At 51.7% G+C, this 17791-nt stretch overlaps 3 protein-coding genes across 3 annotated transcripts; 1 reads left to right on the top strand and 2 right to left on the bottom strand.

Annotated features, from left to right (window-relative positions):
* Positions 1–1482: 1482 nt before the first annotated feature.
* On the top strand, positions 1483–3922 carry ACET3X_004032 (uncharacterized protein; the record flags this gene model as incomplete). Its single annotated transcript, XM_069450192.1, has 3 exons — positions 1483–2637; positions 2702–3097; positions 3152–3922. The coding sequence occupies 3 exons, from the start codon at positions 1483–1485 to the stop codon at positions 3920–3922; spliced, it is 2322 nt and encodes a 773-aa protein (XP_069308010.1).
* Positions 3923–4476: 554 nt separating this feature from the next.
* On the bottom strand, positions 4477–6251 carry ACET3X_004033 (uncharacterized protein; the record flags this gene model as incomplete). Its single annotated transcript, XM_069450194.1, has 2 exons — positions 4477–6091; positions 6154–6251. 2 exons carry the CDS (start codon positions 6249–6251, stop codon positions 4477–4479), a joined length of 1713 nt encoding a protein of 570 aa, XP_069308011.1.
* A 3008-nt stretch (positions 6252–9259) lies between these two features.
* On the bottom strand, positions 9260–11664 carry ACET3X_004034 (uncharacterized protein; the record flags this gene model as incomplete). Its single annotated transcript, XM_069450195.1, has 4 exons — positions 9260–9370; positions 9425–9612; positions 9708–10752; positions 10978–11664. The coding sequence occupies 4 exons, from the start codon at positions 11662–11664 to the stop codon at positions 9260–9262; spliced, it is 2031 nt and encodes a 676-aa protein (XP_069308012.1).
* Positions 11665–17791: the final 6127 nt, after the last annotated feature.

A 17791-nucleotide genomic window follows, 5' to 3' on the forward strand; every position in this document is an offset into this window, starting at 1 on the left:
ACAATGGTTCGATCAGCTGTTCCAGTAAGCTACTCGATTACCTAGAATCCTCGATAGGTGGCGTTGTGGTTGGAGGCCAAAATGCATGTTGATGTGTATTTTTTCCGTCACACATCTCTCTCTACAATAGACGAGCTGAGCCTAGCGCTGATCCCTGGTGGCCTGGTCCCAGGATTAACTGAAAAGGCAACGCATGGAACCTGTGGCCTACAATCTATCTTGTACAGCTCGAAGTAGCGTCAGTCGTCAAGGTATATAGGGTACTTGTCCCATAGCTTGCGCTGACCAGCGGGAGGTCGGCATCAACGTATGATGAATTGATTAATGTCGAACGACACTTGGATTACCCGACAGGCTCTCAAGTTGCTAGTATGACTGAAAGTAAAAAGTTTGCGCCCTGACTTCGCAAGGACGCCTCTTGTCACAATACAAAGCACATTAACATGTTGTTCACTTGGGTAGATCGAAATAGGGTCTGAAATGCGGGCGAGACGTAGGATACACTTCGCTCACATGAATGGCTTGGCATGACCTAAAGGGGACCCTCTATTACAGAACACCACCTGGTCACGTTCATCCGTCACTTATGATAACTAAACACAGAACATTTGCACCGACCCTGACTATGATTGTTGCTCGCCATAATTTCACAGAAATGGTGAAAAGTCTTAGTCTGTACCAGTGAACAAAACATCATCTCGTCTCTCGTCTACCCATGCAGATGGAGGCGCGATTCTCCATTGGGCATTCATCCGCGCCTCACACTAGATCCTGCATAGGTATCACTGTGCCACACTTGGCGCGCTACTGCTGCACAGCAGCCAAGAGACACCTGGTACGGGGAAGAAACTCATGCATATAATGCTTGGTAGTCTGATTGGCGGTTGTCGTGCCTCAGCTTCTGCGCGATGCCAGCCCATCTTCTTCAGCCCATCTTCCTCAGTAACCGCCTTGGTGCGTACGCGCGTTTGAGCCAAGACCCAGATGGCGCGCCAATATACGTGTTGCGATAACTTGTGCTGTACGATACATGAAGTGGGCTTTGAACTTCGAATGGGCGGTGCGTCGAGCGCGGCGAAGCGAGTTCTGGTAAATTGTGGATTTTCAGCCCTAACAGCAGACTAGCCAGCTCAAAGATGGATTCATCTGCGGAGATCCTGGCGCCAATCCCTTTTCGTCTCGTTGCGGCTCAGGCCTCCCGAAAGCCTAGACTGAAGAGGATAAAGCAACCAAGAATGCGCCTCTTCTTTGTCCTATATGAGGTAGGCGACATCCTGTTGCCTTCCGATGAGACACACCCAGCTCTTGGGTTCCAGAACCTCTGCCGTCACTACCTCGCCCACAGCCTCGATCTTCAGCTGCTTTGTTGAGTCCCGTGTTTTGTTTTGTCTTGTTTGTTACTTTAGTGGTGTCCAACAACCCTACCCTATTTTTTTATTATTTTTTGGACAAGATCGCCCTCGAGGGCCCACGCATATCATTATGCTGAAGAGCACCCTCCTCTTGGCTTCAACCGCCTTCGTAGCAGCACAATCTTCGTCCTCTGAGCCCTGCGCAGCTGCTGCCGCGGATCTAAGACAATCCAGTTCTATCGAAGCACAGGTCGCCTTCGACTGTCTTGATTCCGTTCCGGTCGACGTCCAAGGAAACGCACAGCTTATTGATGAATTGAAGCAGATATGGCAGTTCCAATCCGAACTCGTGTGGTTAAAGAAACCAGGCGACGATTGGGAATTTGGACCCCTGGACATCGAAGCAGAACTGGACAGCGTGAAGGATAATCTCAACTCATTCGCCAGTGAATATGCGGTCCAACTAGCCATTCAGAACATTACCATCCGCACTGGAAATTTCCACTTCAACTACATGCCCGATATACTCACGGTGTTCGACTTCTTCAGACAAGTCAATGTCGCTTCCATCTCAGAGGACGGCAAGGCACTCCCAAAGCTCTATGTGGCTGATGATGTCGCGAGTGTAGCACAGGGCAGTTCAGATGTGTCCGAGATTACCGAAATCAATGGTCAGAACCCATACGATTTCCTCAAGGCCTCTTCCTGGTCACAATACATCGATTCCGATGGTCTCATCAACAACATGCTGTCCAAAGGAGACACCGATAACCTTGGCAGTTTTATGAATCAAAGGAAATATGACGGCCCTAGCACTGACATTACATGGGCGAATGGCTCAACGGTTTCCATACCTAACGGCGCATCCTCAAACTATGCGTCTAGGTTCGCTGGTATCACTGATGGACAGTCGTTTTTCGACACCTTCTGTGTTGGCAGCTCCTCGTCCCTCTTTGCCAGCACAAAAGCTGATTCGGATTCATTTGACACCGCTCTTCCAAAACCAAAGATGCCTGCTGGTATCAGCCACATCATCGCGCCTAGCGCTCCTGGCCCGGTTCCCCGTATCCCCGTCGGCGTCTACCACCGTCGCAACAAGCGTCAGACAATGACACCTACTTCTGGATCTTATGCAGAAAACGTCGTTGAGCAAGACTCAACTGGAACAGTGGCTGGGTTCTTTCTTAATGGCGATGGCTACGATGACGTTGCAGTTCTCAAGATCATCTCTTTCAGCAACCCTGGCGAGGACTTGAGTGAATCTGAGTTCTGCACCGAGTTTCAGGTAAGTACCTGGTGCATCACACAAATGCAAGATATATACTAATCTCACATGCCCCACACTGCAGGCCACAATTGCTTCATTTCTCAGCAAGTGCATGAGTGAGAATAAGCAGAAACTCATCATCGATCTACGCGAGAACGGCGGCGGTAGCACTAATCTGCTTCTTGATGCTTTTATGCAACTTTTCCCGGAGATGGAACCTTTCTCTGGACAGCGTTACAGAGCCACTGATGCTTTTGTGAAGATTGGCGACGCGATCAACGAGATCAGAAGTGATCCAGTCAAAGCTAGACGGTTTTCCCAGTACACTGAAGAAAGTATTGAGGAGAGCTATACGTTTAGGTACTGGTCGTGGTGGCACTTCCGCAATGCCGACGGCGCAGACTTCAGTGGATGGGATGACTTTAATGGACCAGTTGAGTTGAATGACGACTCGTACACAACGACGATGCGATACAATGTGAGTCCAGAAATCATCCTAGCATGACCATATTCGATACTTACACGAGCACAGTACACTGACGAAGTGTCCATTCTCCCCGAAGGTTGGCGTTTTGTGAATGGCACCCGCCCGACTCCATTCAAAGCGTCCAACATTGCCATGTATACTGACGCTCTTTGCGGCTCATCCTGCGCCTCCTTCCATGAAGAGCTCAAGAACATTGCAGGCGTTAAAGCCGTCACCGTCGGTGGCCGCCCAGAGAACCGGCCTATTCAAACCGTGACCGGGTCTAAAGGTGGTGAAGTAACACCACTAATCTACTGGCAAAGCTTTGCCCAGATTGCCTTGAACATGAGTTCCGCACTCTCCCTAACTTCTTACTCCGACAACGACGATGCTTTATCAGCAATTGCCAACGTTCCGCAAATAATCACACGCGCCGGAGATGGAGCATCGCGCCTCCAATCCCAGGATCAGGTGCGAAAAGGCGATGCTTCCGGCACGCCTTTACAGTACATATACGAGGCTAGTGACTGCAAGATTTTCTACACTGCGGTAACCTACTCCGATCCTGATGCTGCGTGGAAGCAAGCTTGGGATGCTTTTCAGGACGATAGCAGGTGTGTGGAGGGGTCTACTGGACATGAGAGTTCTATCTCAGGAGGCTTCAAGGCGTATGGCGCGGGTGAACTGAAGGCAGAGGATCAGCCTAATGGAGGTGGGGCTGGTAATGGTGGTAATGGAAGTGGAGACGGCGATGATGCAAATGCTGCAAGCACTACGGGAACGAGCAGCTTGGTTGTTGCAATTGCTGCTTCTGTCTTCGCTGCCATGATACTGTAGCTACATTGAGCTGGCACGCCATTCGCGAACTACCAAAAAGACTTCTTTACCTGTCATGATGATCAACAAATACCACATTTGTAGGTGAAGGTTCTGAATGTTTGCTTTGGGTCGCACTCCGAGGATTTCCAAGGAATGCTTCATGCGCTATGAGAAACGACAACTAAACTCCTGCCCAACTTGGGGTGCTATTTGCAAACAACACTAAGTTGGATCATTCATCCATGACATGAGCATGGAGCGATGTTTTATCATCGTCTAACGATGCAGTTTGTGATACTCTTGTCCCCGTACATGGCTACCTTGTTACACAACTACCATTAGTAAGCTGTTCCACTCACCCATAATGCCGTCGTGATATCATCTTCCGTATGCTACAACGGCGGTTGCCAACAAACCTATATAAATAGATGTATTTACGACACTCTAACCCGATGTTTCAACCCATGTTCCCATATCATTGAATGCGTAACTAACGCCTGAAGTCCCATCCCATCATTATACAACCCAGAGTATATCAACACATCACCTCCTTGATCTGTCTTCATTCTTGTTCAATTGGGTCGCAATACCACGTCGCCCACGCAAAGCACCATGTTCTTGAAAAACCTCCTCCACTCCAACGGATCTCCACTCGCTTTGACAAATCTCACCTCCCAGTAGGCACTCCCTTCATAAATTGCTTGCTCGATGACAATATGGCCGTTCAAGCCTTGTCTCCGCCCATCTGCCATCTTCACGCGTATACTAGCTGTTCCTGCTCTCTCTGCATCCTCGATCTGTGCTTCACTGTAGGATAGTGCAGGGACACCTAGCCGGTGCAAAGCGGTAAGGAGGAGTGGCATGAGAAGACCGAGAGTGTGGGGAGAGATGAAACGTGCCAGAGAGTAGGAAGGAAGGATGTCAGCGAACTTCCTGGCTGCTTGAGTAAAGGTCAGAGGAACGCCAGGGGTAGAGCTGAATTGTGTCATAGATGGGTCCTGAGAGAGCATGTCTTGTGTTGAAGAAGGAAGTTGGGACAAACAAGGCCTCGAGCTCGTATTGATGGGACGGTTGTCGGGTATCGAGACAGGTTGCGATGCGGAGACTCCATCGTAAGAGGCGATGCGTGGGGGTCGCTCCCAGTCGAAAGGTGTCTCTGCAGATGGAGTTTCCGGCTGCGTTGAGGAAAGGAAATGTATGGCGCTTGAGCGACGAGGATCTGAATCAGTGTCGATATCCATCGCATCACCATCTTCATCTTCATTTGCATCCTGCGAGCATCCGCGTTGGGATTGCGCTGGCAGTCTTGAGAAGTCAATGCGTAATTGCGATAACATCTGTGTCGCCAGTCCTACTGGATTTGCATTGCGTCCACTCGCTGTCAGGTATGGGTTTTTGCGTGTACACCAGGGGTGTGTGCGTACTTCATCGAGGGTAAAGCGTTCTTTAGGGTCGACTTTGAGCATACCACGCAACAGGCTTGTGAGTTCTGGAGGGATTTTGCTCCAGAGTTCATCGGTAGTGTGCCCTCCGGTTTCGACGTATTCCTTGAATTCGGCCGAACGTTTGGTCGGCTCGTCCCAAGGTGTGTTACCGACGAGGAGAACGAAGAGAACAATACCGCAACTCCAGATGTCGCAAATATTCGCTGCATAGCCACTGTCTAGCATATCAGCTCTCTTGCTTCGCCTTCCTGATACAATTTCGGGAGCAATGTAAGGCGGCGAGCCACAGACGGTATTGCATAGTCGCAATTGCCCGTCCTTCTTGAAAAGCGCTGCCAATCCAAAGTCAGATAGTTTGAGGTCGCCCTCTGCGCTCAACAGCACGTTCTCAGGTTTGATGTCGCGATGGGCGACACCCTTGCTGTGCATGTATGTCACGGCATTCACCAGTTGGGTGAAGTAGAAATGCGCAATATCCTCGCCCACACCCTCGTCTGCCTCGATCTTGTCAAACAAGTCCCCGCCCTCGGCCAACTCCATGGCAATCCATGTCCACAACGCATCCTCTCCAGAACCCAGACAGTGTATGATGTTATGGTGCTTGCCGAGATGCGTGTGCAACACAATCTCCATCTTTATTTGTTTCGGCGTGAGGCGGCCGGTTCGTAGGGCATGTTCTTTGTTGATGAACTTGATGGCGATGACGGGCTTGGGCGAGTTATGTGGGACGGCTTTGCGGATGCTACGAGTCCTGCCATTAGCGGAGTCCTCTGGTTTTGAGTAGAGACCTGTGACAACACGTACGATGCGTAGGCGCCTTGTCCAATCGTCTTACTGACGAGTCGGAAGGGGAGGTCCGTAGGCAGAGGAGCCATCTGGCTGTTGGGTGGCGCGGGGCCCATAATGTCGAATGTTCCAGGTAGGCTGGGAAGAGGAGAACAGGCACAGTGAGTGAGTGGGCTTCTGCGATGCGAAGGTAGATTATGGCGCGATCTTTGTGGTGCTGACTCTTTTGCTGTTGCCTGATCACTGTTGTCGCGACCGTCTCCATAGTCGCGTCCTATCCGAAAACACAGCGCACGGACTGGGTCCAACGCGCAACGCGCGCACGCCAGCTCACGTGGTTGAGCCGTCTTGTCTCGTGTCGAACAAACGTGCCTCGGCTCGACATGCCCCGTCCCGAAACCTTCTTTCGCACGCACATAACCCCTTTCGCACTGCCACTTGTAGTCTTGCACACGTCATCGGCTCCCAGCCCAAATGTAGCATCGAATCCCGCGAGCCACAAGCATTCTGCGCTGCAAGCCACAAGTACCTCGGTTCGCTCAGGCTTGCTCGAAGAAGAATGAGTACCTGTCGATCACACCAACATGCGTCGTCCCACAATATCGTGAGTAGATTCGGAGCATGCGGACTCGAAAGCATGTAGCCCTGCAAGCAGAGGAGGGACATCGATGGCGTCGATGACGGAGCGCGCGAAGATCTGATCCTTGAAATTTGCTGGCGTGTTGTTCGGTGCATGGTACGATTTCGCGTATAAAGGGCGTGCAGATCTCGTATTCCTACCACACATCCTCCACCTAGACCCCTACACCATATTTGCATTCTCTAGTACACCGGAGATACTTCCCGTCCACGCTTCCTTACTTCACATCCCACCAGCAGTCCAAGAAGCAGGGCTAGCGCAGATGACCAATTGTGTCTGATGCTGCACCCGGCGCAGCAACGCTTGCAAAACTTACCACAGTATCGGAAATGGATGCACGTTTTCTGCCACCAAGCACCTCCATGTGGCCTCTCAAACTCTAAACTACACGGCCCAGGGTCACCCCTTTCTACGCCTGACAAGAGAGGATGCTCAATGACTGATCATGTAATTATACGAATGGGACACTGACAAATCTGCCATATACATGTACATGCGAGACGCATTCCACTGCCGTTAGTCGCGGGCTCTTCCCTCCGCTATCAAGGACATCCCCTCCACTCAAATGAATACCACCGAGGAAGCCACGCGAGCGCAATGCACCAAACCACATGAGAACTGCACCGTTTGGTCCAAGAGAACCCTATCTGACAAACCTAATCTTCACTCCGTTGACAAGCCACTACGCGGCTATATACGGTCGGAGGTGCACGACGCACGACGCTCACCGGCCCGAGAGGGTAGTTCCGAAGCTGCGTAGTCATTGCTGACTACGCAATGCAAAATCCAAGTGGCTGACGTGCCAACCGAGTGCCGGCTTGATGTAGTGGTGATCACGAGGAACTCACATGGCATGCCGATCAGAGCTCGGCATCGTGGTATCAACATTTAATATCTATACTGTCGGGAACAAAGAGAAGACAGAGATTGAGGCTTACTGTCGTATCATTACGCTTACATTACCTTTGCAGCCCGAGAACTCCCTGGTTTGGTATGACGGTTCTCACCCTCAAAACTCTATCAATGCATGAACGCCCTATCGTTCCGTATATCTCTCGACCCTTCGGGCGCCTGCCCCGAAGTTCTACCGAGATTGAATACCAACAACGACTGTCGGCAGCCTATCTCCGATCCGCAGCCTCGCCCTCCACCAAACAGCTCTCCCCGGCCCTCCTCCGCACCAACCACAACCCGCGGAGGAGGTCGACGCATGCACCAACAACCCATCACATCTCCGACCATCCCCACCGATGCGACCAACCTACCTACGAGTTAAAACCTGCAGACGTAGCTTTCGGGATTGACTGTATGGATCCGCAGCTTGCTTTGAACGACATGATTTGCGCGATTCAGTCAAAGGCCGTGTTCTGACTTTTGACAGATAAAAAGAAATACAGGGTACGTTCGGTGGTGCTTCCGTGGGCGCAGCATACGCACTTGGCATACGCACTTGGCATACGAGTTGGATTAGGAGGGGCCAGGGCTAGATGTAATCAGCGGCCCGAGGCCCAGACTCGTGAAGGGGTTGTGGAGGTTTTCAGGAGTGAGGGTAAAATGTGCTTATGTGATGCGGATGTTCGGGGTAAGGCAGATGTGCGGTTGTGCCCCTCGGAGAATTCGCCGTGCTGTGGTCGGCCAATATCAAATTGGTGAGCAGAGTTCAAGTCATTGCCAGCAAGAAGCAGGGGTGTGTAGTATCGTTATGAGTTCTTCTATAGTATGAGGGTATCATTGGAAACCTCCTATTAGGATACAGTGGTGCTCTATTTGCATTCCATCATCCGTTCGATGCTTATCGAGTGCCTTCGTCTGGTCTTGTCGACTGCTCTTCCATATCCAGCATTGGAATCAACTCTCCTCGACCCAAACTGACAAAAGTCTCGATGAGGAGACTGTCGCGATACCCCATCTTCACTGCCCCAATGGTCCTCACTTCGACGCTCGCTCGTCGGAAAGTACGATGAACAGAGTAGAAAAGCTGCGGTGCAGCCCTGCATAATTGCCCAAAAATAGCATTCTGGGCAACGTCCGATAGTCTTCGGGCCCAGATTTTGGTTTCCGTGCAGGAAAAGAATAATAATAATAAGAAAAGAACACCTGCGAACTTGGGTTGTTGCAAACGTTCAGTGACGTACGCTTGCAGGTTGAATCCCGCCATGACCACCAGAAGAAAAGAAATACCAGAAAAAGACAATAAAGGTAAACAAATATGACAAAAGTGAAAGGAGAAAAAGGGGTAATTCCGCGAACGACCACCTGATGCAATTTTTTTGGCCGGGAACCCATAAAACGCCCCAGTCTATGACTCGATGCAATGGAGTAGGAGAATAGGTTGAGAGCCGGCGGAGAAGAGGTATCAGGAGAGTGATGCTAGTTATCCAAGAAAGAGGCACGAGCTTGAAAAGGTTCGGCACTCGCATATCGTCGTAGTGTCATGGTGCGAAGAGGATCAGAATCAGTCGTGAGAGTGGCCAGATATTCATTCTACGATCGGGTGGCAGTTGGTGAGGCGACGTAGGCGGATGCAGCGGCGGCATCAAGCCCGCGTAGTTGGGGACCGTATTTGGCGTGCTTTACGAATTTGGGTACAGAGTCCTAATGTAAGATGAGCAAGATGTTGGAGCGATGAGTAGACGGAGATGAACATACACTTGACATCAGCTTGAAGATAGATTGCTGTGCCTTCTCAAAGAGCGAGGCAACTTCGTTGAGGCTTTGCAACATTGCTGCGTCGTCCCCGACGGCACGTGTCATACGAGTGGCGAGTTGTGTACGGAGACCATGGTCGATGTTGAGCTCGTTGGGCGAGCCAGGAGCCAGGAAAGCATTGTACAGGCCTAGACTGGTTAGAGAAGGATTGCAGATTTAGAGTGTCCAATATTATCATAAGCTGCAGCAAGAGTCTCTCGGATGGTCTCGACTTTGTTATCACCCTTGTCGTTGATAGCGTCGCGGTACTGCTTGTTGAACTGCTGGACTTCGAGGTAGAAGGAAAGATTCTCCTCGCACATGGTTTCCTTGAGGAATTCGCGATACAAAAGGCGCCATGAAGGGTTACGGATGATGACGTTGGTGCGGTTGCTGTTGGAGTCGCGGGCAACTCCATCCCTCGACTTTACAGCAATGTCTCCGCCGGATGGGACATCGTCCAAAAGCCAGCCAGCAATGCGTTCACCGTGGTTGGTAATGTAGTAGTGTACCTGCTTAGAAGGCTGAAACTGGTGTTCTGAATTGCGGGGATCAACTGGAGCGATGAGCTTTAGTTGCAAGAATAATGAGCCGACCTCGACGGATTCGCGGGGGTCGACCATGGTTGTGCAGTCCATGAGCCACTGTGCGGCGTTGCGTCCATTGAAGGTGTACTCAAACTGGCGTTGCGACGTAGGCCGATGCTTGACAAGCTTAACTCCAACATCACACTTTGAGAACTCGTGTATTGAATCGGAATCTGACTGGGTTTCATTTGCGGTGGTACCAATGAAGCGGCGGAAGAGGATCTCAACAGTCTGTTCGTCATGATGGAGCTTGTCGGTTTCGGTGTTGCGCTCGAGAACAACGAGTTGTCGGGGATTCCTGTTGGACTCGATGACTGCCTTGACGTGGGCTGAAGCGATGCCGTTGCGTGTGCAGAATCGCTCCAGGATGTGGATGCCCTTGGGCGTAAGTTGCCAGACGGAGCTCTTGTTCATGAAGTCTGTCTTGCCCTCTACCGACTCGACAAACTTGGCCTCGAGGAACTTCTGGCAGACGGAGCGCGCCATTTCCTTTGCCATTGAGAAGGTGGTTGTAGTGGTCGTGGTGACGACACGTGATGAGTCTTTGGGGTCTGGCATGCGGTTTGACTGGGAGAATTTGAGGGAGCCAAGGTTGGTGATTGCTTCATCTGATGTGAAGGTGAAGTCAATCATCCTGAAGCGAACACGATGTGCTGTAAGGGGAAGTGAGACCATGAGTGTTGAGAAGAGATCCTTGAAGTCCTGGTTCATGTGTTAGCTGGTGTTTTGCGCACAGTCGAAGTTTGACGACACAGCAGACACGTTTCCTGGGTTGGGCATTTGCGATGTGGATATGTCAGGAATATGGGACATGTGTGGTCATGGTCGCCAATGGCCTGGTGGTGCTTCACAAGCTTCAGGGAAACGGCTTCTTTACGCTTTTGACGGCCCGGGCACGTTGGCAGTGACTGGAATGATTGTACTCACCCTGGTATAGGGCCGCTCATCGTCGGTCATGCGGAGTAAGCGCGAACTTGTTTGATGCATTTTGTCTGGCTTGCCTGCTCTGGGCCTCTCTGACAGGTGTCGTGTGGCTTCCTCCTCTTCAACTATGACGTCGCCGTCTTCGTGGGGGGTGGGGGTGGGGGTGGTGGTGGTGGTGGAGGCGGCGGCGGCGGCGGATTCGCGTGCGGGCGAGAGATCAGGGCCACGGACGAGCGACTGCGAGGAGCGTGGTGCGCCTGTAGCGTAGAAGGGCGACTCGGCGGGGCTCTTTGCGGTGGTCGAGGGCGTCCTGGTGAGTTCGCGGCTTCCTTTACGCAGCAGAGGAAAGCGGGAGAGGGTGTAGCGCCTCGCGTGGTTGATGGAAGCGCGGGAGGAGGGCGGCGGGGGCGGATTGTCTGTGGTTGGGGCCGGGGCGGCGCTTGGTGAGGACGTCGAGGCCGGTGTGTCTGAGCCGGCCGAGGCAGGTGCACTGGGGAGGCGGTCGCTGTCGCTGTCGCTGTCGGGGTGGTGGTTGTGGTTGAGGTTGTGGTTGAGGTTGTGGTGGCCGGGTCCGGGATGGGGATGGGGATGGGGGTAGAGGGGCTCGCTCGAGGGAGGAGGGCTCAGGCGGTTAGGCACAGAGGAGACGGACACAGTCAAGGGGAGAAGAGAGGTCGTCTGGAAGGGCATGCCGAGCAGAAAGATGGTCGCGGAGAATCAAATCGCGGACCTCAGTGAAGGGCAATGTGTGGGTACCCTAGCTGGGATTGGCCTCTACGGGCTGGTGGCCCGTGACGACTGAGTCTTCTGCCGCTCCCACAGCCCTCACACCGCCCTCCCAAGACGGCGAACATGGCCCAGCATGGCGCCGAATTAGCCCTGGAGCTGGGCCATGACAAAGGCACTAACCGCAGCGGCCTCCTAGTCGCATACGAGACACATGGCGGCATGCACGGCCATCAGCGTATGGGAATAAAGGCACTTGGCCATGGGCTTCCACGAGGCATCCCTGCCCTCTGCCGCCCCCTGTCGGCGGTGAGACGCTGCCGATGACTACGTCGCACCGCACACCAACGCCCGACAAGGCTGGCCCCCCAAACTGCCTGACTGCGACACCCAAGAACGCTGCAGCCAGTCATGTGCCCCATGTCGTGCTGCCTCTGTGCTCTGTTGAGAAGGGAGAGGGCGACGCAGCCAGCTGTCTCTATTCCGCAAACACGTCCTAGCCCCCGCCCAAGGCAGCAAAGCGTCGTTGCGCAAACACGGCGCTTTCTTACACACCACAAACTCCCGCGTTTCGCATCTGCACCGCCGTTTGTCCAACTTCTGGCAGGTCCCGTTTTCGCGTAACCTTTTTCTGCTCGCCACCCAATACCCGCCACTCTTGGCCCGCAAACTCGTCGTACTGTGTGCCATGGTCAACTGTCCGTCGTACACGAGTCGCCGTCATCCAGAAGCCCCGAACTTACTTTGCTGTTGCTGAGCCCACCAAAAACGTGGAATGCACGTTGCACCCTGGCCTGCCACCATGGCCCGCCGTCGTCAGCATGGCTGCATTTCTCCCACATGCAACTACGTGCAGCTTCTGTCCCACACACCACTCACATCGCTGACAGCGTCGTTGCCAAATCTCACAACTCTGCATTGCACCCATCATGTCCACACGTCATCGTGTCTGTACAGACGCGGCAGATCTGCATCTCGTCTACAGTCGATCGATGCCTGACTGCTACAACACCTCTAGCCATGTCGGTGGAGATTGTCGTCTTTCTCGGCCTGGAGAATGGTACATGTGCCACACTTTCCACGTGTGCGACCCCACAACCACGACGAATCGCTGCTCTTCCATGCGAGACATCGCTCTCCTTGGCTGTGGCCCGCATTGCTGCCAGTTCCGCCATGCTGGACCCTTCAAGCCTCAAAGCCTCCTGTGACTGCCCAATCCGCCCATCGTCATCACTTTCGGCTTCGTTCGGACTCGACTCCTACGATTCGTGGCGTCTTTACGGGTGAGCTGCTGCAGATCTCTCCACGTTGATTGCACAATGAGCAGAGCATAGCCCATGTCTCAAGCCCCAAGCAGCAATACGCTCAGCATGCGGTCCGCCACATTATCCTCTCCGGAATAGTCCCGCCCTTGGACATGCCCCAGCTGCAGGCCACGATGCAGCACGTGCAACAGGTCAAGGGAGAGAAGAGAAGAAAAAAAGCATCCACTCGTGCGTTTCAGAGTGGCGGTCGGCGCGGAACTAGCCATGCCATGATGACACAGGGACGAGAATGCATCCACCGCGCGCTCGCATTGTTGCGTTTTCCCGACGCTCTTGGGGTGGCCGGCGGCTTCTTCCCGCTCAACCACGCTTTGTGGCGAGAGCAGATGCGGCTAGCGGACGAGCATACCTTGGTTCTCGCCAAGCTCAGCCAAAAATGATGATGATATGTACAAGTAGTATTGAGCAGCTCCCGGAGGCTTCGGATCATCATGTTAGCCCATTATCCTTTCAGCCTCCCGGAACCCGTATGGGTTTTGAAGCAATGCCGGTGCAGTATACTCTACCACCAAAGATCCCTAGCTGCCGCATGCAAATGCCGTCATCCTTGCAATCATCAGCCCATACTGCTGATCTGGGGTCAATTTTTTTCCTCTCCAAAGGTTTTCGAATTATCAAAGCTTGTCCGCTCTAGCCGCGAGGGAAATATCTTTAGGTTATCTTCGCAGGAATCCCATGGCTACCTTACGAGGCTAAGATCGTCGGCGCTTACGGCAGCTTCAGAGCACAACGACTCATGCAGGTTTTCGTCAAGATAATGCCGTGCTGCCAGGGGTATCAACACGTGGCAACCGATTCCTTTTGCCTAGCGGCCGCTGGCGTGAACGATGCAGCATTGTGTAACACCGAGGCATTTTGCCCATCCATTAACCGCTCGGACAAGCCTCGACCATAACGATGCGACAGTCCTATCAATGTGGCCTCTCAGCGCTACTACAATCACGCGAGCATCACAGTGCAGCAGGTAAACATTACCCGAGAATTGATGAGATTCGACCGAGGACCGTCAGCGTGGCTTTGGAAACGCTTTCTCTGACACGCTTCTCATTTGCAGCCTGTTTCAACAGGGGCTACACTGCCATGTGCCATGCCGATATTGAGCGCATCCCCTCACTCCCTCTTCACACCTTATCTCCCTTATCTCCACACATATTGCCTCTGGTTATTGAACTTGAGATTTTTCTTCGACGCGTATGGTTTCCGAGGTGGGGCGCTGGAAGCACGTTCTGCCCGGTGTAGAAATGTCGGTGAGACGGCGAGCGTCGGTGGACGATAAGATGCAAGGCGGTCGCGCATGGCATCCTCGATCGTGACAGGTCACGAGCTGCTCTGGATCTTCTGTAGTTTGTGGAGATGGAACCAGACCTCGGGTCCATGAACGAGGCGGGACTCGGAGGCTTGATAGCGCCGGTTAGTGTGTTTTTGAAAGAAGGTTGTCGTTAATTGCAGCAGGATGAAGCTCCGCGGCGAGAGACGGTACACGATCTCGACCCTGGTGGCTTTTTACATCGGAAATTCCACTTCAGGTTTTGCAGCCATGCAGAGAGTGGCGTTCCTCAACATTAGCGAACGTCGAGCATAAAACTGCAAAAAGCGAGATTGTTTGCTCCCTGACTCGAGTCAGCCACTTTACGTGGAAAATGGTCGGCTGTCTGTCGCCGAAAGACCCACGACGCACTTGGCCCTGAATCTCCACGATGCCGTCTCTGGTGGCCTTTGTCCCGAGGAAGGTTGTGCGTAATAAGAGAAGGGTCTTGAGCGTTGATGTTCAATGCCGTTTCTGCACCTCGGGTGATGCGCGCGGCGATCCAGGTTCCATTCCAGGATCCGGGTCGAGCTCCAAGGCTTCGGGTCGCAATACGCGTGCTATTGCGCGATGAGTAAAGACTAGTGGGTTGTCGCTTTCTGCTAAACTTTCCTCTCTTAGTGTATAGGTAGTAGGCGATGCGCCAAAGGGAGCTTCTACGGCGGCTGCCCTTGTCCGACGTTAAATCGGTACTAGACAGCCTTTACAAGCATCAGTCAGAGAGCAACGATTGCGATGAAGCAGAGAAAGAAACCACTCCGCCACCAAATTATGTGTTTCCGTGAGAGGATGGTAAAGTGGGTTGTGTGGTGTTGGCGGTAAGCAATGAAGGTGCTCGAAGATTGTGTCGAGACCACCACAATAGTACCTCTAGCGTCATAGCACCAGTTGCAAACGCAGCAGAGTTGTAGGTGGGATATCTCACGTTCCCAAGGCGTTCTCCAAGCGAACAATTTGTTAGTCGAGCACAATGAGCCCGTTTATCGGTCTTCGCACGGCCTACAGTCTCTCGCATTGAATACAGGCTATGCAGCTCAATTTCCAGGTCTCCGCTATTCTTTGTTTTCTTGCTGCAGTGTAAGTAGACAGGATTCCTCCGTCGCGACCTCCTTGGATCCTGACAACTTCTGATAATATTAGCCTCACTAGTATATACCACGCACGCCCCGTACGGCAGTCTTGCACGGACAGTACGTAGAGCACCAAAATAGTTCCCAATTCTACGAACTAGAGACCCCGGAGATCCGTACACCAGTTTGGTAGTCATACGCCGCCACCTTGGCATCGTCATAGTGGTAATCCGAGATCCAGGGTAGCCCGGCAGCACAGCACAGACAGGAGAGTGAATCGTCTATCAGATCACCAACAAGCGAAGGAAGAGTCATAGGTACAGTAAAGCAAATAAAACGTTTTCGCGACACTGTTGGGGGACCATGCTGGTCCATTGCGGGCGTGATGACACCAAGCAGATGCGGACTATTCGCAAGGAAACGTGAAAGAGAAGCTTGTCGAGCTAGACGGTTGTGGTACTCACCATGTTACGATGACACAATCACGACAACGATCTGAACGCGATTTTGGACACAAGTAGCATTTTGCAGATCGGATTCGGGCAAGTCGTGGGTAGTTGTCAACAGTTCCTGTTGCAAATCGGGACAGCCGATATATTGAGGGGCATAGCATGTATCGATGTAGGTGGGACAAGGGATACATGCTTATCAGAGTCAGAGACAAATTGCCGAATGCTCTGGCGAAAATTGTATCATTCCAACAAAGACACATACAACATGGTCCCATTATTGGGTTGACTGTTATAAACGCAAGGTTGATAAGGGTCCGTTAAGGTATGTGGCGTCTGGGGATAAGTATTCGCATCCGTGGCGATTACATGACCGTCAGGATAGGGAAGGTGGAAGTACGATGTAGCCAACATGGAGATGCAAGACTCTATTCCCAAAAGGAGGTGTTAGTGGGACTGACCTTCAATCTAATGATGTCTGAACAGGCTCTACCGACAATGACTGTGGGATTTATATTGCTTTCGTAGGCTATTCTCCTCCTATCAGACATGCTTTTACATCCTACAAACCTACTATATTCTTAGGTATATATCTTTTTTCCTAAAATAACCTACAGTGCGACGCCTGAGTAACTCCAAGGTCTACATCCCACAAAGATTATATATACGACCATCACTCAGCTGGGCCTCAGTTTATTGTCATGCAGTTTCTGGATACTTCCCAAATACCTGTAGCGAGGCATTCTAGTTGCATACATCGCTGTTGCGTTGAGGTGAGGATTCCCATCAAGGGATATGATGTACAAGAATCGGAAGCATGAATACTGATTCTCTGTGACGAGGACGGTTGTACCTCGAATCGACGATTGCGGGTCGTCCGACAGCATAATTGCAGCCTCGATCGCAGTGAGATCATGATTCACAGAGGTGTTTAGTAGAGATATCGGATCTGACACTCTTCTAAATCCGATATACATTCCTACCCCTATATATCATGTATCTCAACCCTAACACGGACCCCATGGTGCTTGAAGTTCTTGTATTCGATATAGAAACGCTGGCTAAGATATTTCATGTATTATTCTGCATACAGGGTCAGCCACTCTCTACTCTCAACCTATGGTAGCCTTTGCCTACGAAAGTCGAGCTTGTGCGCAGACCTAGATGTCTTATATATCCGAGACTCACTGGTGGAGATATAGTTAGAAGAAATAAGTACATGAACTGCCTCTCTACACTGACAGTGCTAGGTATTTTAAACAGCCCTGTTGTTACCCCTGCAGTTAGAATACTGAAGTGGAAAGCATATTTCTTCCGGGTTGTGTTAGAACTTACTAACTGTGCATATTTGAAGGATTCATTTGCAAACCTCTCTAACTCTAGATTCTTGCTTATGGCTCGTGAAGCTTGTGGCGGCATCTGAGAGCTTACCTACGTATCCGTTGCGTGCAAGCTGTCGTTTCACTACATGAGACTCTGCATTCCTCTGCGTTTGGTACAGCGATGCTGTCTAACCAAGGATATTCGCTGCCTAGAATGGCAAAGTTTTGTACATAGTTACTGCGAAGTCTACGGTATTTCGAATTTCACTTTCGAACTTGGCTACGTTGTACACGTTGCAGGTAGTAATTTCTTTCTCAAATTCGGTGCTTAGGGAAGATTGGTATGGCGTAGCGACTTTGTTGAGCGCTCTTTGCGCTTGTTGGCGACCATGCCTAGGTGTTCAACTTCTGCCCGTTCATATGCTGAGGACTGAGCTACTTCAATATAGGCTCTGTTTCGGCTCTTCCGCTCCAGACAATGTGGCTTCGTACTACAAGTCTTGTATAATATCAGACATATGCTGGAACTTTACCCAATATCCTTGTACACGAGACTTTCAGCTGGGTAGATCTCTTGAGAGTGTGCGTCATCCGGTCGGTCATAGGGGATTCGACTACG

Source organism: Alternaria dauci, chromosome 3, assembly GCF_042100115.1.
Source record: "Alternaria dauci strain A2016 chromosome 3, whole genome shotgun sequence".
In the NCBI taxonomy this organism is placed as follows: Eukaryota; Fungi; Ascomycota; class Dothideomycetes; order Pleosporales; family Pleosporaceae; genus Alternaria; species Alternaria dauci.